General features: G+C 42.6%; 1 protein-coding gene across 1 annotated transcript in view; it reads left to right on the top strand.

Moving 5' to 3' along the window:
* ZNF366 (zinc finger protein 366) overlaps positions 1-27,976 on the top strand; it is a 59,364-nt gene that overhangs the window by 17,561 nt on the left and 13,827 nt on the right. Inside the window, exon 2 of the mRNA XM_036280555.1 lies at positions 24,359-25,704. Within this exon, the coding sequence (XP_036136448.1) occupies positions 24,373-25,704 (1,332 nt within the window). The 5' untranslated portion in view covers positions 24,359-24,372. The remainder of the gene's footprint in view (positions 1-24,358; positions 25,705-27,976) is intronic.

The following is a 27,976-nucleotide window of genomic DNA, read 5'->3' as shown; positions in this document are numbered from 1 at the left end:
TTGGGGAAGAGCTGTCCAAGCAGAAGGAATGGCAACTGAGGGGGGCCAATGTCTGCTGTGTGTGAGAAACCACGAGAGGCCAGAAGGGTTGGAGTAGAGTAAGCAAGGCTGTTAGGAAGTAGTTTTCCAGGTATTTCAGAGGAAAAGCCAAAATTCCTGCAAGAAGTTTGGTGTGGCTTGGACCAAGGTAGGAGCAATGGAGGTAGTAAGAAATGGTTGGATTCTGAACAGACAAAACAGAACCCATAGAATTTGCTAATTGCTATACTGGGGTACGCAGGTGCTCTGTTGAGGAGCATGTTAGTGAGCTGTGAAGGAATGATGATGAGGGGTGTGCCCTCTTTCAAGAGCAGTAAAGGGAGAAGAGGCAGGATTCTTGTTGGTACAAACTACCTCGCCTTTCTTCCTTTGTTCTTCCTGTTAACTGAGGGCCCATTACATGCCAGGCTCAGTGCTGGGAGACAGTAGTGAATGTGGACTAACAGGCTTGCTGCCTCATGGAGCACTCCACAAAGGGAGCCAGACATCGAGTAAACAATCACACACGTAAGCACGGCTGGAGGTTCTGAAGGGAGGGGGAGCACACTATGGATAAGGAACTGAAAGAGGCCAATATGAGTAAAATGCAGAAAGCTTGGGAAATGTGGGCAAGATGCAGTTGGAGAAATGGATGAGAGTCAGACTGTGTCGGGCTTGTGGGCCATGTTCAAATTTTGTGCTCCATCCTGAGAAGATATCAGAGACCTCCAAGCAGAGGAGGGACATGGTCACACGCGCTGGCTGAGAAGCTCGCTGCGCTGCTTTAGAGAGAGGCTGCAGGGGTGCGGTGTGGTGTGGAAGGCCACCCACGGGACAAGCGCAGCAGCTCCGGGAGACCAAGGTTGCTTGGACCACAGAATTGTTGAGGGCTAAGGGAGAGATCCGAGACAGATTTAGTGAGTATAAGTTAGTTTTGAATTGGTCATAGGGGTTGATGACTTCAAGAATAATTGCCAGTGTTTTGTTTAAAAATCCTTGTACAAGTGGACATGAGACTCTCTGGTACTTAGATTCAATCAAGCCACAGAAGTTAGAAAATTTATTTTTCTACCACTTTTAAATAAGATTTATTGTAGGAAGATTTAGCTGGTGTCCAGCCTTACTGGAAACAGGGTGTGGGATAGATGAACCTCCCCAGTCCTCTCCAGCCCCATGGCCTGGTAGTATAAAATATTGATGGAATCCTTCATCAAACACAATCTCCAAACCAGCGTTGTTCAATAGAAACATAATATAATGCAAGCCACAAATGTGATTTTATATTTTCCAGTAGTTACACTTAAAAAGTAAAAAGAAACTCGTGAACTTAATTTGAATAATCTATTTTATTAAACCCAACAAATAAGAAACATTATTTAAACATGTGATCAAAAAATAATTGTTAAAGAGTATTTTACTTTTTAAATAACTTTTTAAAATCCAGTGTACTTTTTATAGCACGTCTCAGTTCACATCAGCCATATCTCATGTGCTCAAAGCCATATGTGGCTGGTGAGTATGAAATTGGACAGCACCGTGCTCAGCCACCAAAGCAAACACATAGCCATATGCAAGGCACTGGAAATATAGGTCCATCTATTTTTAAAAGATAAGTATACTTTAAATAGAAACTCTTAAATTTGAATGTTTGACCTCTCACCAAGAATGAGAGTGGGTGCTCATTCTCACTCCCAAAGGAAGATCATTCTTAATGTCCAGATAAGACAGTGTCTACAAAGAGAGAGAACAGGACTCAATCTGAGAATGTTTTCCTTTTGCATTTTCATCAGCCAAAGGAGTACTGAGTTTAGGGTACCAACATATGGCGCGAATGTTAATTTTAAGGGAAATTTGGCACACTCAACATGCTACACCATGCTACTTTCTACATGTGATACTTGGCTCCAGGAGTGGCAACAGAGTGCCAGATTTTCTTAAATGTCAGGCATTTTAAGAAGTGATTTCTCCGAATTTAAAATTATACACACACAAAATAAATGGAAATGCTACTGGGATGTTTCTAAATAAAATAAATTTGGCCCTGGGGGGAAAGTGGGGCAATAGCTGACCAGAGGCTATGGTGGACTATTGGTGACCGTCACCCATCAGCAGAGTGCTGCTTTGATTTCTAGGCGATATATTGCAATTACATGGTGCATTAGTCAGATGATAATCTGCAAAGAATATCCAAAAAGCCTTGATCGTTTTTCTTGAGGATCCCTCCTGTCTGTTGATAGAACTCACCTATGCTACCCAAGTCACAGGAACAGGTGAGAGTTACCCCGTGAAAACACTGCCCTGGGTCTCAGCATACTATACAGCATTCTCATGGTCAAATAGTCCGGTAGTAAAGTATATTGAGTGTGGAGACCTAGACTTCTTCCCACTAAGTTTCCCTTGAACACTTCAGCTTATCAAGCTCACCCCAAGTTTGGACTTGACTCTCAACTTCATTGGCTCATTGTCATCCACGTGCTCTTGGGGTTCCTTTTATGGGTCATCATACGCATAACAGATCAAGTGCTCCCTTCAGGATTGCTCTGTTTCTGCTCAGGAGTCTGAGTTCATATCTCTAGTTATTGCTAATCCCCATGAGAGGGAGAGACTGAATGGTGTACTTTCCAATGGATTGATAAAACAGGGCAGGGGGAGAAGGAAATTCAGAGTGACACAGCCTTCTAGGGACCAGAATAGAGTCAAGGTCACCAGTGGGAAGGTAATACATGAAGTGAGATTCCAGATACTTAGGCTTTAGAACTTGAAAACTCTCATATCATCCCTGTGCCTCTGTCAGATTGAAATATTAATAAAATCTGAACAAGATGATGTCTGAAATCCTTTCCTATGCTCCAAACAGTCTACAATTAATTCTCTTCATCTTATGAGGTTTTTGTGGGGATGAAAGTTTTTGAAAATGTTGAGAATTATCTCAGTGTAAGTTACCACAAATATCATAAAAGAATTCTCTCGATAAATTTGGAATTGTCTATTATTCTTATTACAAAAATGTTGGCTTGACTTTAAGAGCTTATTTAATTTCAGGTGAAAAATGTAGGTTAAAAATACATTTAAAGAAACGAGTAATTTAAGTATAAATTAAGGTGACCTTTCGGGAAATAAATTTAGCAATATGTATTAAGACCTGAAAATTTATATCCTTTGATTAAGCAATTCTGTTTCTAGAAAATCTAATCTAAAGAGACAGAGACTCAACCAAGATTTATGTATAAAGTTGTCTACTGCAGTATTATTTGTGTATTACATAGAGATGTATAGTGAACAGAGTTATGAAAGAAAACATATTCATTCATGTAAAAGACTTGAAAGAAACAAAGCAAAATATTAACAGTTACTCTTAGGGGTTGTATTATTGATTATTTTCATTTTTCTCCTTTAACCATTTCAGTATTAATTATTTAATATTTTCTTTATTGATTTTAGAGAGAGAGAAAGGGAGAGGGAGAGAGAGATAGAAACATCGATGAGAGAGAATATTGATCGATCGCCTCCTGCATTCCCCTCACTGGGGATTGGGCCCACAACCTGGGCATGTGTCCTGACCAGGAATCAAACTGGTGACCTCTTGGTGCACAGGTTGACGCTCAACTAGTGAGCCACACTGGCCGGGCTCAGTATTAAATATTATAAGGGTAATGCATTTATACTGTCTGACGGTCATTAAAAATAAATTGTATAGAGTAGGTCACCTTAATCTAATTCTGTTGCCAACTCATTTTGTCTTTTAATCCTTCTTGATCAATAATAGCCAGCTTTTTTCAACTGCTTTCATGACTTTCTTTTTGTTCTTCTGCTAACCATGATGCAGTTATATTGTGTCTTATATTGTGTCTGTCATTTGCTAGTAGCCTAGATAGCACGCAGAGAGCTGAGTCACCTTCCAGTTGTAGGGTATCTACATATGGTGCTCATTCCTTCCTTTGTTGTTATCAAATAGATCCAACTGAGTTACCTCTTACCAGGTGAGACCCTTAGTAAAAAGGTGTTTTGTTATTTATTCACTCCATTTTTTACTCTTTTGAATTAGTTCCATCTTAAATTAGCCTCAGCATTTCTTCAATCTGCACAAATGAAGATGAAAACTTGAAGAGGCCATTTCCCGAATAGCCCATTAAATAATATTATTAAATGTAGTCTTTTTATAAGAAAGTCAGAGAAGATTAATAATCTAACACAATCAGCCATAACATGGGAGGTGGGAGAGAGAGAAGATAAAAAAAAAGAAGAAGAAGAAGTAGGAGGAGGACGAGGAGGATGAGGAGGAGAAGGAGGAAGAACAAAACCAAATCATTCCCAACCACACTCAAAGTCAAAAAGCTCCAAGGAATAGAAAATATGGGAAGGCACTTTAAAAAACTCTTTCTTTTGCTAACCCTTCCAAGAAAATATCCTTTACCCAGAATCCTCTAGATACAGTGTTGTAGCATTCAGACTCTCTGAACAAGCCCATCAGTATCTTAATTGGCTTTTCCTCACCACCTCATCAACTTGTCACACAATTCTTATTCAATTTAGATCCAGCTATTTCTGAATACTTTTACATTGATTTGAAAAATGTCCTTCACACTTCAGTTTTGGTCTCTAGTACAAAATGTCATTTGGAGTAGAATGATTTAGTTTCATGAATGGATTTTCCCCAGTGTGATTTTGTCTTAGATGAGCCTCAGGTCTTATATACTTCATTCCAAACATTGTTGCAAAAGATGAGTTTTTGAGAGTTTTTCCATTTTTCCCTGACTATATATACAGTTGACCCTTGAACAATGTGAGGGTTAGGAGCAACAGCACACCACCCCTGGGCAGTAGAAAATCTGCATATAACTTTTGACTCCCCCAAGACTTAACTGCTAATAGACTACTGAGGACTGGAAGCCTTATCAATGGCATAAGCAGTCAGCCAACACATGTTTTGTATGTTATATGTATTATATACTGTTTTCTTACAACAAAGGAAGCTAAAGAAGAGAAAATGTTATGGAGAAAATCTTAAGGAAAAAAAAAATACATTTACTGTCTTTATTGAAAAAAAAAAAAAAAAAATCCACGTATAAGCAGACCAGTGCAGTTCAAGCCTGTGCTATTCAAAGGGCAACTGTATATATTTCTTTCTCCCTTTGTCCAATTCTCAGAGTTGACATCTTGGTTATATAGGGTGTCCCAAAAAGGTATACACACTTTAAATAATTATAAAGCTAGTGTTTATTAAAATACATTTCATGTTCAAAATGTAATAGAATCTACAGACACCTGGATACATTATTTTGGGACATCCTGTATTTGTATATGCTGTTCTCATAAATTTTAAATCTGAAATTCAGTCCAATTCTTGTCTCCATTGTCATTCCCTCCAGTCATCTGAATGGTTTTGGGAAGGTGCAGGTTTACACAGGGAGATTACACATACCCACAACACACCCACACACGTACACATCTTAAATGTGCCAGATATATTCTGCATGTTTTGTCAAAACATTTCCATTACTGGTGATGCCATGAGAATAGGGTGTCAGGTATTACTTGAAACTATCCAAAAACATTTTCTTTTAAAATTTGCCTTTAGAATTGTTCTTGTGCATTGCAATTTTGATGGCTTTTGCTCTATTTTCTACTTTAAGTGGTCACTTTTGTGGTTGATTTATAAAAGCTCTTCAATATAAGATGATGCTATCTCTATGCTGTGTGTTGCAAACATTTTTCCAGGTTGCCATTTCCTTTTTAACTTTATGTAATGTTTTATACACAGGAATTTTTTTCTTATGTAATAAAGCTATTCAACTTTTCTACTTTCTAACTTTTAGCCAAGGATTTTGAAATGTCACAGGTTTAGGGCAAAGACACATGAAAGCCCTCACAGCCAATGAGTTGGAGCTGTGGGCTTTGAATGAAGGTGGTGCCATGTTCCCCACCACACTGTGGAAACAACTGGGCTGGATTGACCCTCATCCCAAGAAGAAAAAAGCCCATTTGAAATAGAGACTGTAAGTAGGAGGAGAGTCTCTCAGGAGGAAGATGGTGTGGGGAAGGATGGTGATGACACGTACGTGTGTGTTTATAAGAGTCATTTACGTGACTAGAAATTGGATGACTTTCTGTAACCTTTTCCAAGTTCCTGAGCTTTGGGCTGATTTCAGGGGATTTCTGGGGGCTAATTCCTTCCCAGACTTGGACAGTCTGAATGATTCAGTGGATGGGGTTCCCTGGGTGCAAGGGAACCCTTTCAATGGCTAGCAATATGGTGAGGTGCCGGATCACAGCTATGATCAGTTCCCTGACAGGTGCCACCACTGTATGTGCCCAGAAGCATTTGCAAGGATCTTTCATATACTCTATCTACCTTGATTTTTAAAGCAACTAGAAGAGGCAAGTAAGGTATGCCGAGGTTTCTTATTCTTCTTTTAAAAGAGTAGAACTAAATAGAATTTCAAATTTAACTGACTTTCCAAACTCACTTAGTGATTGAGTGATGAAGCAAGGTGAGGTGAGCAGTCCACTATAAAGAGGCACTATGGCTTCATGGAAGGCATACAGGCCAAGAATTGGGCACGGCTGGGATGAAATGCCAGCTCAGCCACTCATTTGCTCTTTGACCTCAGGCAAGTAACTTCCCTTCTGAGCTTCTCTTTCTCATCCATAAAATGGAATAACAACACGTGTCTTGCAGGATTGATGCTGGGTTTGAAAATAATGCTCCATTTTCTTAAATTCTTTCCTCTTGTTGGCATGTTTTTGAGTGCCACCTTGAAACTTGCATGGAAGAAGTGGCATATAAAGACTCTGAAGATACAGGAAAGCATGAAGTGGCCCTGCACAGGCCTGGCACAGAGCGGAGGCTGCAATGCCAACTTACGAAGTCCTGAGAGCTGAAATGCACTTGGGAGCTTTCCTCCGAAGGATCCGTGTGTGGTTTATAATCCCACTCATTCAGAAGCCCTTTCCCATCACAACATTCAGAGTGTTGCTAGCACTGGGGAATATGATTCATTTAAAAAACTCAATTATTTACTCAGTAGGTCACTGTATAAACAGGCTCAATGAGTGTTTGCAATAGCTCATATGTAAATGTAAAAGATCTTGAAAGAAGGTTATTAAAATAAGAGTCCAGCAACAGGCCCCAAAAGAGAGCTTAGTGTCATGGCTAAGAGTTAGCAAACTGTAGGCACAAGGCCAATTCCAGCCTGTTTTTGTAAGTAAAGTTTTATTGAAACACAGACACTCCCATTTGTTGACATGGCAACTTCGGCTGCTTTCATTAAAACAGCAGGGTTGAGTAGGCCTCACAAAGCCAAACATATTTATACTCTGATCCTTTACAGTAAGTTTGCCAAACCCTGGCTAAGAGTTGGCACTTCCAGGCTATGTGACCTTAGACAAGTCATTTATACTCATTGTGCCTCCAATTCCCTATCTGTAACATAGGGATAATAGCTGTTGAAATTCATGTAAAAGCCTTGCATGTGGGGAGTCCACAATTAATGACAGCTGTCATTATTACTACTAATACCATTGATCTATAGCAAAGCCTTTCGGATAAAACAGTCACTTTGAACCAGGAACAAAAACCTGATTGTTCAACCCCAGTTTCAAAGGTTCCTCCTGGTGGATATCAATAGCAGCTAGATCCTTTCCTGCCATAGTCTTGTTTTTGTAGGGTCAGCCATTTCAATGCCATTGGCTCAGAGTCCAGGGTATTATAGGTATACTCCACCTTCCCTCCACACTAAATGTAGACATTTGGATTAGTATCACCAGCATTTTCCAATAGTCTGTGTACACTATCTGGGAGAGGGAAAATTGAATGAGGCGTTTTGTTGGAATTAAATGTCAAGAGAACCAGCTGCTTCTTTCTAAAAATATGAGCTAGATATTCCAAAAGGTGTGATCCATCAATCAAAGTATAAATGAAGATTTTACATTTAGTTGTTTATTTTGGGGGGAAAAATGCTTAAAGAAAACCAACCTTGATGAATGGCATTGAAAGCTATTAAGGAAGCTAAAATATCAACAGCCCCACCTTGCCTCCTAAATATAGTGAGCAGTGCTTTCTCAATGTAAAGAAGAAGTCTTATACTATAGTCTAATCAGAATATGGAGGTGATTTCCAAGAGAGAAGTGAAAAGAAAAAAAAATCCCACAGCACAATCTTTCAGAACTATCATAGTCATGCAGGAAGAAAACCTTCTTGCATCCTCTTCCTCATTGTCAAGCATCGTAGGCAGGGCCTTGGGGTGGGGTGGAGGCTTGAGAGGAGGAAAAGAGGTGAGGAGGGGTCTGTAGTCTAAGACACATGTTCATGCAAATGATGCTCTGGTAGTACCCACCCCCCACCAGAGTATAGCATGACCTGTCCAGGATGCTTCCCTTTGTGGATCACCTGGACTCCAAAATGGGCATTTTCATTGGCTGTGCTTCATCAACCCAGCCTTGGCATGGAGAAGAATCCTCTCCTCACCCCCACACCCCATCACTAGTAGCCTGGGTGGATGGTGGGAAGGCAGGGGTGACTGCAAGTCACAGGGCTTCTTCCATCAGAATCCCTTCTCCCCCACCTCAGGCCCACTCATGCTCCCCTTAGTGTATAGGTTTTGTCATTTACATTCAACAGAGCTTTACCGAGCACCTCCCTAAAGTAGTTCTTAACCTTGGGTGGCCATGATAATCATTTACAGAGCTCTTAAAACACACCAATACTTACCCCCTCCAAGATCCTGATGTAATTTATATCTGGGGAGGCACCTAGGCATCACATTTTGTGTGTGTGTGGCGGGGGGTGGGGGAGTGTGGTATGTTTAAAACTTCTCAAGTGATTCTAATGTGCTGACCTTCTATGTTCAGGACATTCTTCTAGGTGGTTGCAACAGTGACTAGCATAGGCAAGGTACCTGGTCTCATGAAGCTCATGGTCTAGCAAGGCAAGACAGAGAATAAATGAATGAATGGCCGAGATTTGTTGTGATAGTGCTCTCAGGAAAATAAAACTTGGGGCTGTGAAAGAGAGAGCTGGAGGATGGGGAGATTTGTAACTTCAGATTGCATCACCTCAGATAGAGTGGTCAGGCCATCACATCGCGGAATCACACCTTCCTTCTTTGCACGTGAGCTCTGTGAGCACTTGGGGCTAGCAACGGGCTATGATCAGATGCCTGCTCTCTGTTCAGTGTGTTCCCTAAGCCAACTTTCTATAGGCTGATGAAACATGGGAGACCCTCCCTGATTGGATAGCCCAGACAACCACTGTAAACAGAAGCCACCTCACACAGCATGCCTTATCCTCAGTGCTTTAATTCGAGAATGCCCCACCCTCTCTCCCTTTGATCTCATTGACCACCTCACTCTGAAGTGATATCCTCTTGTTAGCATCATTTATTGAACATAATTTGTTGACTTGTCATAATAACAGTAAAAGCAGATTGAACTATACTTATTATGTGCAGGCATTCTGCAAGATATGTTATCTTATTTCATCCATGGGTAAGGGGGTATCATCAGCCCCATCAATGTAGAATCCAAGCCTCTGAAGGTTAAGAGACTTTTAACGTGGCTTACCTTTTTAGACCGTCTAAGTCCCCTCCAGCTCAGAGAATCTGTTCTTTTGTGCTATCTAGCTCATTTCCTCAACTAGATGGCAAGCTCCCTGAGGAAAGGTGTTGTATCTTACACATCTTTGTAGGAGAGTCCCTTCTCTCCTCACCCCCATAAGTCTTGCTTGTGATGGGCAATAAGCCCATCCGAGATCCACCTGTGGAGGCAGCCTGGCTGTCAGTCCTAGGCTGAGCCCCTGTGGCTTCAAGGAAGCCCCTAAAGCCTGCAGGCCTCAGTGTTCTTGCTCATGAGCTGGGACCCTCTTTCCTTCACTCTTAGGACGGCCCAGGGGGGTCCTCACCTCTGAAACTCCTCAGAAGGACCCCAGAGCAACTCACAGACATTTATAAATGGTTGTTGTGGGCATTTGCCCTAAGGTCTGTCCCATAGAAAATCCAAAAGAAATAATTATTTTATGTTTTCCTTCATTTTTGCTTGTTTTGCTAATTAAAATTTAAACAACTGAAATTAAAACACCAAATAAGGAAATCATTGCAATTCCTAGATTAAGGATCATTATTCCATAATCCAGACTTGTGCTATTTAAGATATTAGGAGAAACTATATCTTTGAAGAGAATTCCCTACTTTTTTCAGCTCTGTTGAGGTATAATTGACATATAAACTTTTAAGATATTTGAAGTGTACAACATGTCTTGATACACATATACATTGTGAGAATATCCCCCATCTAGTTAATGCATCCATCATTCCACATATTCCCCCTCCCTGTGTTTGGTGAAAACATTAAAGTTCTACTCTCTCAGCAAATTTCATTTATGTAACACAGTGTTGTCAACCACAGTTGTCATGTTATACATTAGATACTCAAACCTTATTCATCTTAAACTGAAAGTTTGTACCCTTTTATCAACCTCTTCCTATTTCCCCCACCCTGGTAACCACTTCTCTACTCTCTGTTTCTATGAGTTTGACTTTTTAAAAAATTCCACATATAAGTGATAGCATGCAATATTTGTCTTACTCTGTTTTGCTTGTTCCACTTAGCAGAAGGTCCTTAAGGTCCATCCATCTTGTTGCAAGTAGCAGGATTTCCTTCTTTTTTAAGGCTAAATAATATTCCATTATATTATTCCGTGATATTTCACACGCATGCATGCATGTGTGTGTGCACGCACACACACACCCCGTTTTCTTTATCCATTCTTCCATTGATGAACATTTAGGTTGCTTCCATACCTTGGCTCTTGTGGCATAATACTGCAATGAACATGAGAGTACAGATATCTGTTCAGGATAATGATTTCATTTCCTTTGGATATATACCCAGAAGTAGGATTACTCGATTATATGGTAGTTCTCTTTTCAATTTCTTGAGGAAACTCCATACTGTTTTCCATAGTTGTTGTCACTCTATTTTGTTACTATAACACACACACACACACAGATTATAGCAACACTTGTGAGTGTGTGCACGTATGTGTGTTTATGTTTGAGACAGGAAGAAAACAAGGACATGAATGTAGTTGTATCTCATTGAAGAAAATTAATGTGGAAAGTGAGAAGTTACATAATCTTCATTTATGAATTTGGATATCCCTTCCCTGTACTGGTGTCCTTTTTGATATTCAGTTAGGTGCCTAGGAACACAAAGTTATCTAAATAAAAGTCCTGTGATTGCTTCCCTTTCATAGAAGAGTAATTAAACCCTCAGAGGTTTAATCAACAGTGGCATTTCCCCCTCTTCCTTCTCCCTTCTTCCTTTGCATTCCAAGGAGAGCACTACACCCGAAGGAGGTTTGGGCCGGTCTGCCCGCAGCCATGCTGCCTGGCTCAGGGCAGGAGCTTGACAACAGATACATGGTCCCTTGCCCAGGCTGAGCCTTTGATCTGGCCTTTGCTCCCCCTGAGACAGGGAGAAATGGGCACCCAAGAGTCCCAATGTAACCTCTTAATGCTGAAAACCCCAACTTAATAGGCTGGATGTTGATCTCCAATCCCAGTAAATGCTCTATCAACATGTGAATCCAATGTAGTGCTCACAGCAATAAAGAAACCACAGTGATCATGTTTGCTACTCCAAATCCCCCTCCCCACCCCCTGTGGAAAATTAATTCATGCTGATTCTGAACTGGCAACCAATGGTAATATTAAATTACCAGATGGAAAAGCCCCCTAAATGCACATGTTCTCTTAAGACCACAGACAAATCGGTTTTAAAAGCAGATATAGCAATGCGTACTAACAGAATCCCAACCAGGCACCAGCTCTGAGCATCTTCATGGTGAAAAGGATCACGCAAGAGGTAGTGGGAGATAGAAGAGGGTGAATCCCACAATGAAGGGAGCTTATGCGCTGGCTGGGAAAACAAAACCTAACCCAGAAATAACCAGAGTGTAATGCAGGGGAAAATACTGTATTTATTAACCCAAGGCCCCGTGAGATGATGCCATCGGATTTGAGAGAAAGGAGAGATAACTGTGCATGAGACCAGGGAGGGAAGGCGTCCAGGAAGAAGCTGAATTTCAGTGCAGCTTGAAAGAATGGGATGGATCAATGGAAAGCATATTCCTAAGAGTCAGCCACTCTAAGCAAAGGCAAAGAGGCATGAAGAGAATACTGAAAACTTGGTGTTAAGAAGGTTTTAAGGAGAAGAAGACTTTGAAAGTCAGAGTGAGAAATTTACATTTGATTTGCTGTGTGTTTCAGTCGGGTTTGGGGTTCAGTTACAAGCCTCAGAACTCTGAACACATTTTCTTAACCAATAAAAGGATTCATTCTCTCGACAAGAAAACCAGTAGCACGTGGGTACAGTAGCTTCATATTGACACTTGCCCTCTTCCCCTCTCCCATGCCTCATGGGAGGCATTGTCAGGAACCTTGTTGCTTCCCTGTTCCAGTATGACGATGGTACCTCCAGCCGCAAAGCCGCATTCCAGGCAGAAAGAAGAAAGACAGGAAAGGATAAGCAGGTGGTTTCTCCATTAGGAAAGCAAAAGCTTTCTCAGAAATCCCTAGCAGTCTTCTGCTCACCTCTCACTGGCCAGAACTGTGGCAAAGTGCAACCCCTAACGGAAAGCATGTCTGGGAAAGCTAGCGTTTCGCTGGGACCCTGTCACCACAAGCAAATTCAGGGTCCCGTTTCTTAGGGGAGAAGGGGGAATGAATATTGAAGCAGCGATTAGCAATCTCCACACTAGGTACAGCAACAATCTCTTCAGACTATTATTGCAGGTTCCTGAACAGAGTTGTCTTAGAAAAAGGGGTGAATTTTTAGAAGATGGATTTGACATTGGTATTCAAGGGATTTGGAAGGAAGGAGAAGAAAGATCTGGAAGAGTGGATGGAAACTGGTGAAAGTAATCTAGGGGTGAAGTGGTCGCCACTTGAACTGGCGTTCTAGATGTGGGAATGGAAAGAAGGAGAGAAGCTAATAGTCATTTCCATGAAACAACGAACAAGATTTTGTAAATACCACCTAAGAATGAATGGCCAAGGTGGAAGGGGTTGGCAAATTGACTCCTTGGTCCTTTTGTTTTTCTATGCATAATGTTAACATTTGGGGTGAATGGGAGAGAACATAATAGAAAAAAGAAATTGATAAAGGAACATCCAAGAATCAGAGATATGTTGAAGCAATAACAAATCCTGGGGTATAATTACATTTTAACTTAATAGGTACTTGAGGTGTAGAAAAGGGATGAGTTAGGTTCCGAGTTAGGGGATTCTAATACAGATGTGCTCCTTCTTGGGAACATGAGCATTGCTTACCAGGATCATGCTCTAAACACAACACGTTAGGACAGCCTCTGGAATACATCTGTGTTTGCAAAGCAAGATGAAACCAGATCTGAACACAAATTACGTTCCTTTTGATGACTAACCCCTAACAAAAAAAGCATTCTGCATATTTGTTAGAAGGAAAGCAGAAAAGGAGGGGTAGAAGGAAAGGATTCTGCAGACTTTCGTAGTCTTATCTGCTAGTTATTGTTAAAGAACAGAAAATCATTTTAAGACTAGAACATTACTATAATTTGAAAACTCATTACTAAAAATGGAAGGAAATGCCAGTCATTGTCCACGGCATTAAAGGCAGAAATGTTCAGGCTTTATGCTTTGACATTTTATGATTCTGCAATGGCATAAATAGGTTTGGACTTTTATTTTAACCTGAAAGAAAATTTTAAGCAACACAACTACCTTAGGACCCTGGGGGAAGACCTGACATTGTCCTCAGTCCAACAGTCTCGTTCTTAATGTCCCGAAGTTCCTTGTCAGCACTGGGGAAAGAGCCAGGGAAAAATCTCAAGGATGGGTAAAACAGAGAAACCGGATTACTCGCATTTGCCATGTGTAATTCTGTACTTTCCGCCAATCTTCACATCAGATTCATATTTGTCTGAATTGTCAAGGCTGAAAAGTAATTTATTTTTTACTTACACACACCTGGCTTTCCTAAGGCAGTTTATCAAAGGTCAGCCCAGTTGTCAAGTCACCAAAGTCTCCCTTTGTTCTACAGAACACACTGATCGTGAAGGGGGGCATGGCGGGGAGGGGGCACGGCGGGGGAAGGGGGACGTTTTCCTTGCCTCACTCTCACAGCTATTCCTTCATCTGTTTTATGTTGTTCTAACCTAGGTTCTAATGACAAAAAAGGCAGACCATCTTGAAAGAAAATATTGTATGTCAATCAAAGAAATGTTATTCTTCTTGTTCTCTCATATTCCGCAAATCAACATACCTATTCAAGATTCCTCTACTGTAGCTCTTAGAACATTTTCTCCACCTGTTTGTCACCTTCTTCTCCCAGACAGTGTTTCTTGAAGCCAGTGTCTGGCTTGTTAGACATTGTCTTCCTGACCCTCAGCACAGAGCAGGCACAGAGGACACCTAAAGTGGTCTGCCAGGTGCATGCCTCTGGGGAGGCTTCTCCCAGTGGTCTTTTCAGTTGCTCGTACTTATTTCCCTGATGCTATAAGTCTGGGTCATAATGCTGCATGCCCAGTGTACAAGCTAGAAAGAACTTTGCAGCAAAAGACCTTGGGCAGAAAAATTGAGTAGTCCAAAGAAACGCTTCGAGAGAACTCTTAAAAAGAAGAGAACCTAAGACTAATTTTGTCTGAATGTTTGCTGTTTGAAAGCCAATGTAAATTTTTATTTTTTGTAAACACAAGTATTTAAATAGTTAAGTTAGTGTACAAAAATATAAGTTGAAAAGGTATACAATGGAAAGTCTCCACCCAGGGGACTGGAGAGCTGCGAAGGCACCTTCCTATAGACCAGTGGTTCTCAACCTTCCTAATGCCGCGACCGTTTAATATAGTTCCTCATGTGGTGGTGACCCCCAACCATAAAATTATTTTCGTTGCTACTTCATAGCTGTAATTTTGCTACTGTTATGTCCTAGGTGACCCCTGTGAAAGGGTCGTTCGACCCCCAAAGGGGTCGTGACCCACAGGTTGAGAACCGCTGCAGTATAGACTATGAAACGTAACGGCTGCTGGGCTCCTAAGCCTTCTCTCCCAGCCAGAGATAGGCTATGTGCCCATATACGTGAGGAGCTAAGAACACATATTTTATAAGTCTATATATTTTCCAAGAATGATTTTAGTGAACAGAATCAACAGGAAAAAATCAACATAAAGCAGGTCAATCAAGATCTTGAACTATAAAGTGTCAGGGAGAAAGGGTATCCAAGATGAAGAGTGATCACTCATCAGAAGGCAGAAATAGAGAAGGAATTCTATCTATATTTTTTTTTAAAAAAAAAGAAAGAAAGGTGAGGTCATAGATCCATCTGCTCATTAGGGTGAGCATTATTTCCACAAAGCTAGTGGATATTTGCCTAGAGGGTCATGGGGGAACTTGCATCTGTTGAGTGAGAGAAATTGTGGTGGTCTGTCCTCCTGGGACATTGTTTGCTAGAATGTGGGCATGTTCTACTCTACAGTGAAACACTCCCTTGGTGGCTTAGTGGTGTTTGATCACCACCCCTCCAGAGCCCTCCCATATTATTTATTCATATTACTTCAGTGTAACAAGACAATGTACTTTTCAGGTCAAAGAAATATGGCACACACTGGCCAAGGATCCTGAGCTGGGATGAAGCAAGGGGGCAGGGGACATGCTTTTTGAAGAATACCTCCCTGTTCTTTGCTGTGCCTTAGCTAAACCACCTTCCTTACTCGAGATGTTCTTGGTAGTTTATTGATGTGAAGTTGGCTTGGGGTGGAATGGAATAGGCCAAATCAACAAGTTATTCTTTCTTTCAGGTAATAACAAAATTCTGCTTGGTATCAGGGAGCAAGAGCAAGTTAGAAATAGGTAAATTTATACAATAAATTTCCAAGCACTTATTGGATTCCAACAACATATAAAGCATCAGGCAAGTTTCTGACTTTCTAACCAGATTCTGTTAGAAATATAAGATACTCACCCACAAAGGAAGGTGATGAGCATCATGGGACCCTGTCAACGAGTGGAACATCAAACAAATGTCATAGACTTCAGAGATGTAAAGGATTTTCTTCCAGCTCTGGTGGAAAGGAAAATTTCATTAAGCCTCCAGTAGGTGAGGTTCTTTCTACCTCCTGCCCTATAGAATCTTGGGATAGTCTGGTTGATATGCCCAATGAAAAGTGTGAAAGAAAGAAGGCTGCTCAGGTAGACTTCATAAGATAGCAGTGCCTGGTGGGGTTGCCATGACTTAGAATTTGACCTGTAGTTTTGGAGATTCTTGAGTTTCATTTTGTAAGAACACTCGGTTACTCAGGTTTGGAAAATGATTCCAAAAGTTATCTATGGACTGGAATGTCAGTGCCAATTTACCGATTTACAAGGGGTAGAAATATATTTTCTAATGACCAGAATGATCTTATCCACCGATGGTAGACTACTTTATATATCTAAGAATGCTAACAATTCTAGAAGATTGTTTACTGAATGCAATAAAGGCCAAAGATTACAAGACCTTGAAGGATAACTTAATGCACCATCCCTACCCCAACAATATTCTTGTTGAATACATACAGGAAAAAAAAAGAAAGAAAGAAAAGCTATTTTCTGCCATTTAAAGTTTCCCTATGGATGAAGACGAAATTAATATCAATTCACATAATCCAGTCCCCCTCTTTATAGGTCATATATATATATATTATTGGATATATTCCATAGATATAAACTGATTAGAATATGGACTCTGGTCACCTTGACTGTATTTCCCAAATATCTTTTGTTAGTCTTTTTATAAGGATGTGCAAAGTAGCATTTTTATATGTTTCTTTTATATTTTTTAAATTATTTTTAATGCACATACAGTAAAATTTATCCTTTGAGTTGGATGAGTTTTGACAAATAGAGAATTGTGTAACTACCACTACAATCAAGATATAAAAGGATTCTTCACTCCCCCCACAAAAAAATACTGCCTTGAGTTATACTTTCAAAATAGATTCCTTCAGCAGATGGCTAACCTCTATTATGTGCTGATTCTTAACCACTTTTGCTTGAAGAAGGTCCTATTTTCCAGCATTATCTGTCAATTCTGAGGCCCACCAGACCGACTATGTTGTCATTCCCAGAGACAGATACAATGATGCTTTCTAAGATGTATATATATGTATATTTGCTTAGCTAACAGTGGGTATATCAAGTTTACTTCTATGAACTTACACCAAAACAAAACAAAATTGACATATATTCTAAGGACATTTCTCCCAAAAGCAACTAGGGAAGAAACTCTAACATCCCAGTTGGAACTCCATCCACAAGAGCTACATTAGCTCTGCAGGTTGGGAAAGAGAACTGCTAAGTCATATCTTCAATTTATTTCCTTCCTTTAAATGAGTCACGAGGACAGAGATAACCCCAACACACTAGCAGCTGCTTCAGTGCTCAAGTAATTATAGTCACTCCTGCTTTCCAGAAACTAAGCCTAGGCATTCAGAACTTTCCTAAGTGAAACATACGTCCATTAACCTATGCAAGCTCAATTTGTTGTTGTTTTAAGAAGAGCTCTATAAAAATGGTATAAATGCATGCTCATCATGGCAATTTAAACAATGGAAAACTAAACTTGACTTTAACTATATTGCATCTTGATAGTATTTAGGAACTTAAAAAAGTTAATTATGTGAGTTCAATTGATTATTTCACATATCAACTGGTCTCATTACTATTTCTGACCAGCTAGAGGACTCAGTCTGTGCCATGGGGGAACAGATTACTATTTATTTATTTATTTATTTTCTTTATTGATTTTAGAGAGAAAGGAAGGAAGAAGGAGAGAGAGATAGCAACATCAATGAGAGGGAACATCAATTGGCTCTCTCCTGCATTCTCCCCACCGGGGATTGAGCCCACAACCTGGGCATGTGCCCTGACCAAGAATTGAACCGGCGACCTCTTAGTGCATGAGTCGATGCTCAACCACGAAGCCATACTGGCTGTGCCAGATTACTTTTTATAATAAAATGGGAAAAATTTGGTTTTATAAATTAAATGGTAGCCACAGGGCATCTAGAAGGGCCCTGGGGTCTGGCTACCAAGCATCTAGTCATCTCTTTTTCACTCTCCCACTGATCCAGGGCATGACAAGGCAGCCCATACATTTCTTTAGGAACTTACTGCTCTATCTTCTAGATGCATATAGAGACCTTCTATTCCTGCCCATTGCAGGAATACAGGACTGAATGATTATTTGCCAAATACCTACAGATGAAGAACTCAGCAGTACAGCTACATATATATTAAGACAATTATATTGAATCATTAGAACATTTAATTCTAAGACTCAAAGTCTCCTGTTATCACAAATTCAGAAAGAACCAGGTGGTCCAATAAAATCCCACATCAGAGGAGCCTTTTAACAAGATCCCTTTGTCTGAACAGAGATTGGCAGTCATCCATGTATTTCCCATTCTGCCTTCCTGTTATCCTCCCACAACCCCCCACCCTTTGCTTCTCTTAACACTGCTTCTTATTCTTAAACTTTTTTTTTTTTTAACTTCTCAACTCTTACCTCCTCCTTGCTTTGAATTTTGTTGAGAACAGACCACATGAGTAAAGTACCATTCTCTCAAATTAAAGGGGAAGCCAGTGTCTCCAATAGTAAAATGTAACATTTTCCAATGAAACACTGGACATATTCAAGGAATACAGAATGTGAGAGAATATTTTTTCATGAATTTCAGGATAAACAGAAAGGAGATATAGAGGTCTGCCCCTTAGCATGCTGACTCACTGTGATTCTTCCACTAGCATTTACTGGAATGACCTTCGATTCGAATGAGAACCACAAAATGCCAGTAATTTTATCTGGGGAATATTTATATTTTGGTGCAGTAGGTAAATTCCCAATTAAAGGGCATTATTAGAAGCATTTTCCCCCCAGACTAAACATAGTTTCATATTGGTTAGGCCTTGCATTTCTAATTGGTAATTATGGTTCAAAGAGATTTTGTTTTTGTTTTAAAATCTATTCATTCCCCACTTCCTCATAACGAACTCTCACAGATAATACCTGTTAAAGAAGACATCCTGAATCCCAGACTCCTCTAATACAGCTCAACCCAATATTTTCCTCCTCAATTTGTTCCTGGCATAGAGCCTATTGGGTTTGGTGATTGAGTATACAAGGAAGAAAACCAGGAACTTAGAACATTCCCGACAATGGCAATAAATATATATGATTATTATATCTAAGGCCTCTACCTCCCCACCCCCACATTAGTTCAAAGGGTAAACTGCTTTTAACTTCCCAAAACATTTCTTATGGGTGGAAGGGTGCAGGGTGACTACCCACTCTTGGTTTATGTTTCATATTCTCAAACCAGGGCTCTTTCTACCTCCTTATGCCCTTTGGACTTTCTGGGCATCTGTTTTATGACTGGGTCGCAGAATCTTGTGGCACTTTACAGATGGATCCCTAGCATTAGTGAAGCCAGGAATTGGGGCTTTCCCCAAATCTGAGGGAATGATACTCTTGGAAATTGAGGAGGGTAAGCAACAGCATACACAAAGCGTGTATATCAAGGCCTTCCTACAATAACTACCTAAGAATGTGTAAGTGTGCTTATGATCTGATTAGGGACATCCCCAAAAGTCATCTGCAGTCTGAATCATGTAATATAAAATTATATATTTTGAAATTCCATATGGAGACTTTAAAAACAAAAACCAATCATTCCTTTGCTCATCTCACACAATTTACTGAGCATCCATACTTTGTGCCAAGCACCACAATGAGGACTAGAAACAGCAGTGAATAAAACAGACCAGTCCTTGTCCTCACAGTCTAGCAGGGATTGCAAGAGCCAGTGTTGACCCAGCCCTGTCTCAGTGTCTGAGACTTTGGGTTTGACAAACAGGACCTCCTGTCCCTGGGAAGGTGACCTTTGATATTAGACTAAGAGCAAATCTCCCACAGCTCATAAACTGACTGAAATAGCTCATAAGACAACCCCATCCCTTTTGTCCCCACTCACCAAAGTCATCTGTTATTAATGAAGGCTCAGAGGTATCTCCATAATAAGAAAGAGAGCCATAGAGAAGGGAGGAGGGGTATTCTTAAACTAGAATATTGATCTCCACACTGAATAAAGAAACTCTCTCTGGCCTTACCCACTGACCTCTTTGAATGTGATTCACATTCACTGCTATGACAGGACCAACTCAGGGTAAATGGGCAAAGCCTTGGTTTTGAACTTGCAAAGCAGAGGCCCAGATGCCAATCGATGGTGAAAAGAGCTTCAGCTTGGAAAACAGAGATGGTGTTAGTCAGCATTAATCCCTTGATCATCAGCTCAGCTCTCCTGTCCACTTTTTCTTACCCCTCAAGAGCACCACAGAGTTTAATGCACTTTCACACACACGCTCTATTTTAAAGTCTCCAACAACTCACTGGGGATACCCCAACCCTCATTTCATAGACGAGAAAATCAAACATGCTCAGTTCCTTACAACTGGAACACAAAGCCAGTGCTCAAACCCAGATCCTCAGGCTTCAAACCCATGTGCTTTCCACTATCCCGTAGCTGTCTACTTTTAATGTTAGTTCTTCTCTCTTTTTGCATACTGTTTCAGCATGTCCTGATGGGCAATTATCCTACAACCTGCCAATTTTCTGGGCGCAGCCAGGTCACTGACCAGGGGAAGGCCTGAAGCTCCCCTGCCCCCTGCCCTGCCTTGTCCAAGTGGATCATTGCTGCCCCCAAACCTCTTTGCTTTCCATAGGAATCCCATATCTACCATGGCTGTCTGTGGACCTGCTTTTAGAAACAGAGGGGAGCACTCACTGAGGTTTTCTGGGAGTCTATTAATAATTTTGCAGAGGCTGCTCAGTTTTATTTTTGTTTTATTTTTATTTATTTAATTCTCACCCAAGGACATTTTTTTCTATTTTTTGTTCAGATAGAGTGGGAGGGAGAGAGAGGAAGAGAAAGAGAGAGAGAGAAACATTGATGTGAAAGGAACACATCTAGTGGCTGCCACCTGCACGACCGACCAGGGCCGGGGACAAACTGCAACCGAGGTACGCGCCCTTAGCAGGAACCGAACTCGGGTCTCTCTGGACAGGCTGACGCTCTAACCACTGAGCAAAATTGGCCAGGGCGAGGCTGCTCAGTTTTAAATGGACTGATTTCAAGATAAATCACATCATGAGGAAGACATCTTTTCCCTGCTCTTCCCTTCAACACTCCTCATCCCCGTATGGATTTTGTTTTTTGGGTGCTTTTCTTTTACCCCCATATGGCTTGGCCTTAGTACCCCATGCTCAGAAGACAGGACTATTCAGAAGTAGCAGCCACTCTAGCTGATTAATCTCTCTTGACCTTTGTAGGGATGGGCAGTGCTCCTTAAGACCTTTATGCAAAAAGGGACTGCTGCATTAAAGACCTGGGAACACGTCCATGGATGGGTCCCAGTGCTTTTTACACCTCCTGAGTCAATAACTACTGTTTGGGGGGTGAGATATGTATATGCACAAGTCAGAAACTGGGGAAAATTTTTTATTAGACTGAAATTTAAAAGTACATATGTAAAGCCTCAGAGTTTGGGGACATAATCCAGCCTCTTATGTTAAGAAACAGATTACTTTTGTTCAACAATGTTCCTTTGCTTTAACTAGGTCAATGGTGATAAAATAAAAATATGAACATTTAAAATTAGTATGCTTTTGAAATGAGCATTATATTATAAATGTCCCTTAATATATTAAGATGAGTCAATTAGTAGACTATGTCACAACTGAAAACAAAAATACTAAACAAAAGTAACAATAATGTGTATAAAGTGAAATACCTTCAGTTTCAAAATTAGTGATAACATCCCTTTCCAATTAAGTTGCTTTGCAGTATAAGTTACCAAACGTAATATAAAGACATCATTAGCCATGTATTTTCAAATACCTTCTTAACAATAAGATACACAAAAATTCAAAAGTTCTGGCCCGTGTTCTGACATTTATATTGCAGAGCTTAATTTTCCAATCACACTCTCAAATATAAAGTAAGAATCAACTGACTCTTTTAACCAGATCAGAATAAAATAGGCAGAACCAATTTGCATTTGGATGGGCTCTGCTGTGGTTTGTCATGGTCACTTGTAGCCTGGAAGAGGTCTGTTCAGTCCCAGCAAGCTTTTCGAAAAGAGGGTCTTATCTCCAAAGAGGGTATAAAACCAACTGTGGCCAAAGTGAAATTCCAGAGAAAGGAGCTGCCATTTTTCCTCCATTTCAATAGGGCACATTAGCCTAGTCTGAAAGCCAATTATTTCTAAACATACAACAAATCCTTGGGGCAGGCCACAACCCCTGCAGCTCTATGTGAGTTTAGGGCTCAGGACTCACTGAATTGCAAGCCAAGAGACAATCTAGTCAACATGAAAAACCACCCAGGAGCCCCTGCCCTTTCCATCCTGTCCTGGTCCTTTTGGTAATGACAACACCACTCCCCTCATTTTGATACCCTCCCCACACCTCTCCCGGTCTCACAAAGCTAGCCCTTTCATCCTCCTACTGCACTTATCACTTCCTACAATGCCTGGTGCTTGAGGCAGCAGTGGTAGAAGACCTAGCAGTTAGCAAATAATTTTAGGAAAAAAGCAGAAGAAGGTAGGATGTGGGGGTGGGCCTCCCTTTGGCTGGACATGCCAGCTCTCCCTCTTCATTATGGAGCCTGAAACCCATGGAAAAAAGACAATACTGTACAGGGCTATCTTCCCGCTCACATACACACAAGAATTAATAGATATTATTTTTTAGTTCTCTGACACTTTCACAAAACAATTTTAAATAATGCCCAGATTTTCATTTAATAGGGGACATTATTTTTAATTCCGTTGGAGTGTCTTGTGTATGGAATTGGTAATCCAATATAAAAAGGTGCATTTAAAAAAAGTGTGCTGCAGTTCTCAAACCGATCATAAACACACACATGTGATTTGGGAATATCTAGGTAATTGTAAAAATGTATTTGCCTCACCGAGAACTACAGACAACCACTGGAAGTTGCTGGCCTCCTCACCCCTGGGACCCTCAACTCCTACTGCCCAGCATGCAGCCACACCCAAGGGCCAGGGCCCTGAGTTGGTCCAGGAGCCTACCCCAGCCCTGTTTCCCGTGAGCCAAGGCCAGACCTTACACCTGGCCAGGGCGGCTGGCTCTGAGGGATCCTCTAATGAGCAAAAAAGAACAATCCCATTAAAACCAGAAAGATTTAGGTGGAAAAGGCTCTCACTGGAATTGTGGAGTCAGCCATTTAGATCTTCCCACCAGTATCCATGTGAGGAGGATAGAAAAATGGCAAGGAGACACGTGAATGAAAGCATGGCCCTGGTTTAGATGTGGCCCCACAGCTTCTCCCAGACATACACGATGAGGTCAATCATCTGGCTCAGCAGAGACATGTCAGCTACTCTGGCAGTCACCAACGGCCACTACTCGGACACCTGTGTGAAGGGGGAAGTGCAAGTGTCATTTTAGACACGCACAATCCTGGCATTTTCCCTTGAAGTTGCTTCAGGTGTTAGATTAGAATGTATAATGTCAGGATGACATTGTAACAGTGGGTTACATGCTTTTCTTAATCACATTGATTTCGTTCACTCCATACATCCCAGTAGCACATTTTGCTCTGGGTGGATACTCAGAAAATCTGAGATCTGAGTTAATTGTTCAAGTTCCCTCTCCCGTGTGGCCTTGAATCTCCCCATCCTCCAGCAGCAAAGGGTCCCAGAGAGAGAGAGAGAGACAGTGGAAATTACTGGTTCCCTTGGAGAAGAAACAACCCTAAGAGACACATTTAAGTCACCATTAGCATATGTAATCCATCTCAGGCTGAAAGTCGCAGCAGACTGTGTCCCAGCTCTGACTGCTGCACTCAGGAGCTGTGGGACTTGAGCATGCCACTTCATCTCGGTGCCCTTGTACCCTCCTCTTGAGTGGGGACCGGTAGCCCACTGAGTTCTCAGATTTCTTTTTCCCAGTGTAGTCTACTCCCACAGCTCCCCACCTCCACTCCAGGGCCCTTCCCAGCTATGGTTCTGTGGCTGAGGGTTTACTGGAGCCTGGGGCCCCTCTCCAGCAAGCCCGAGCTCCACGGTTGTAACCAGGTTTGCAAGGGGGGAAACGGTGATCCTTTGAACAGCCCTAGGATAAATGAAGGTCAGTATTAAGCAAGCTCTACTCTTCATAAATTAGTAGTGACATCTAGCCAAAGCCCTTAATGTAAAAATGTATTCTTTTTTTTTTTTTTTTAATACAATAAGTTTCTTTCTCTTTAAAGGAAAATTGCCAAGGATGCAGAAGGAAATGAAGATGATCAAAGATGAGGATGTGCGTTTCAGTTTGGGTGTGAAGAGGGCCCCTTCCTTTCCCCACTGTCTGCAGCCAGTGGTTTCCCGAGGGAAAGCTCCCCAAAGACACCCCTTCCCAGAAGCTCTCCGGGGGCCTTTCTCCCAGTTCCGGTATGAACCTCCTCCCGGAGACCTCGATGGATTCCCGGGAGTCTTTGAAGGAGGAGGGTCTCGGAAACGTAAGAGCGTGCCCACCAAAATGCCCTATAACCACCCATCTGAAGAAGCCGTTCTTGCTCTCCATTCTGAGGAAAGCAAAATCCATGGCCCCCCGAACTTCCCGCTACTGTTCCCGCAGCCCCCGCGGCCCAAATATGACTCGCAGATGATTGACCTGTGCAACGTGGGCTTCCAGTTCTACCGCACCCTGGAGCACATGGGGGGCAAGCCCGTCAAGCAGGAGCCCGTGAAGCCCAGTGCCGTGTGGCCCCAGCCGAACCCCGCTCCGTTCCTGCCCGCGCCCTACACCTACTACCCCAAGGTCCCCCCGGGCCTCATGTTCCCCTTCTTCATGCCCTCAGCCTCCCCCTTCCCCTTCAGCCGGCACACCTTCCTGCCCAAGCAGCCGCTGGGCCCGCCGCTGCCCCGCAAGGCCGAGCCCCAGGAGAGCGAGGAGGCCAAGCAGAAGGTGGAGAGGGTGGACGTGAACGTGCAGATCGACGACACCTACTACGTGGATGTGGGCGGGGCGCAGAAGCGCTGGCAGTGCCCCAACTGCGAGAAGTCCTACACCTCCAAGTACAACCTGGTGACTCACATCCTGGGCCACAGCGGGATCAAGCCGCACGCGTGCACCCGCTGTGGGAAGCTCTTCAAGCAGCTCAGCCACCTGCACACCCACATGCTCACACACCAGGGCACGCGGCCCCACAAGTGCCAGGTGTGCCACAAGGCCTTCACCCAGACCAGCCACCTGAAGCGCCACATGATGCAGCACAGCGAAGTGAAGCCGCACAACTGCCGCGTGTGCGGCCGGGGCTTCGCCTACCCCAGCGAGCTCAAGGCGCACGAGGCCAAGCACGCCAGCGGGCGGGAGAACATCTGCGTGGAGTGCGGCCTCGACTTCCCCACGCTGGCGCAGCTGAAGCGGCACCTCACCACGCACCGCGGGCCCATTCAGTACAACTGCTCCGAGTGCGACAAGACCTTCCAGTACCCGAGCCAGCTGCAGAACCACATGATGAAGCACAAGGACATCCGGCCGTACATCTGCTCCGAGTGCGGCATGGAGTTCGTGCAGCCGCACCACCTCAAGCAGCACTCGCTCACCCACAAGGTAGGACCGGCCTGGGCGGGGCTGCGGGGCCGGGGGACCGGAGCAGAGCCCCGGGGGAGGGGCCGGAGACCTGCGCTGCTCCCCACCTCTGCCGAGGGGCTGCATGACCCTGGGCCCTGACGTCCTTCCTCAGCCCGAAATGGGGGAGAATGACGAGACTAGCAATCAAGTCCTTTCCCACCTAGCCTTCTAGAGGCTGAAAGGGGCCTAGAAATAAATAATGTCTTCCGTTTGGAGAAGAGGGTGGGAAGGACGAAGGAAACACCAGGTCTTTGTGCTGTTGCTTCTTGGTTTCCTAGAATTTCTAAAATTCTGTTTCTGGAAACTTCATCAAAGGCAATGGCATGAATGTGTCATCAGGCTCTATCTACCCCAGACCAGCTCTGTGCCTGAGATATGTTGATCAGAGCCTTTTTCTAGAAAATTTTTTCTGTCTCTTGCTGCTGAAGCAGTGGCTACCTTTCTGGCTGTTTTCTCTGTCGACTGTGGGACCTGCTTCATAGGCAGGTGGCTGTGGGGAAACAGGCTGGTGCAGCCGGGTCTGTGCTTCCCCTGGTGGAGCCCCTGCCTAGCTGACTGCAGGGTCACGTGGCTGTATTGCAGGAGGCATGAGAGAGCACCCTTCTCTGGTTGGATGTATCTCCCCTAAGCCAGGTCTTTAAGGAGAAATACAGGCCCACAGGTCTTAGTTCAGACTAGTTTGTAACCAAAGCCATTCAGACTAGTTTGTAACCAAACTCATTCAGGATGAACTAAAACAAGGCCCAGGGGTGCCCCAAAATCTTACCCAGCTGAGCTCACTTGGGGCTGCTTTGAGCTTCCAAGAGGGGAGGTTTGCCCCACTGACCTTCACCCTCACATCTTTGACCTCAGGTGGTTTCCTTGGCAGGAGAGACTTCCAGAGAGCCAGGGTTTCTAAAACATTCTTTAGTTCTTAAAGGTCAGTGGAGGACTTTGCCCAGCCATCATACCATTTATGTCTGCCATAATGGGTTTCATTCGATAGGTCAGGACAAAGCACAGGGCATTTCTGCTCTGCTGCGGAGATGAAATGTATGGCTGCCTTGTGGAAATAGCTCCTCCCCTACACCAGGCACCTGTAGATAGCATCCAGAGGAGAGGGCCTGCCCAGCGCAGGAACCATCAACAAAGAAGCTAGACTGAGATTCAGCCACCAAGGGGATCATTTGCAGATTTATGGTGCGCTTACATGTGGAAGAGGAATCAAAGCTGCATTTTGAAACATAAAAATTCTGTAAGACAGTAGAAAATGAAGTCAAAATGGGAAAACAGCCTGGTATCTGAAATAAGCCTCATTTAAATTAGGGGAAAAATGCATTTTAATAAAGGATGTCAGCAAACAGCGAGAGGTAGTCTTTATTGGATGCTTGCTATGTGCCAACTAACTGCTTTACTTCGCACTTAGTCCTCTTCAACTACCCTAAGAGCTACTTACCGGCATCATTACTCCAAAATTGCAAATGAGTCACCGAGACATGGGGAGGTCACCCAGAATCTCTGACTCCAGCACCTGAGCTCTGAACACTACTGTCAAGACTTCCCTTTCTTAACTCCCTTCCCTCTCCTCCCATAACAACCCCCCCCCCCAGGCTCCCCCTCTGTGATTCCACTGATCCTGTTAGAGACACAGCAGTTTCCTGTGTTCCCCAAAGTTGTGTTCAGGCTCCCACTGACTTGGGTTCTAGGCCAGCCCACTTGTGAACTTTACTTTGGACACAGAATTTTCTTTAGAGTAGATAAGTGATAAGCACATACTTCTCCTTGGTCCCAGAACAATTGGATCATAGCCAAGTATATAGTCTTGAGGAGGAAGATGCTGAAGTACATTTCACAACCCATCAAGAAAATCGTTTTCATTAATTTCATAATTTTAAGCTCGCTGTTTGAATATGCAACACATTTTTAAAATTCATTTTCTTAAGAGGGCAATAATATTGAGATCTCTTCATTAGCATAAATCCATACTCATCTGCAATAAATTAGACTAGAGAGCGTTCCAGCTGGAAAGAGTCCCCAGGTTCCCAGGGCTCACCTCTTCATCTTGAGATGAGGACGCCTTCCCCAGGAAAGGCCAAACGGCTTGTTTTAGGTTATGCAGCCAGTAAGTGGATGAGTAGAGACCTGAACTCACCCTTTAGTACCATGGGCTCACACAAACTGAGGAATGGTACCTTCTTACCATGACCCTGATTAAAGAAGTGGAAATACAGGCAGAGAGAGTTGGAACTAACCACGGAATCCCTCCCTCCAC

This window comes from Molossus molossus, unplaced genomic scaffold (assembly GCF_014108415.1).
Source record: "Molossus molossus isolate mMolMol1 unplaced genomic scaffold, mMolMol1.p scaffold_m16_p_3, whole genome shotgun sequence".
NCBI classification, from domain to species: domain Eukaryota; kingdom Metazoa; phylum Chordata; class Mammalia; order Chiroptera; family Molossidae; genus Molossus; species Molossus molossus.
The sequence above is the reverse complement of the archived record's forward strand: the minus strand, read 5'-3'. Positions and strand labels throughout refer to the sequence as shown.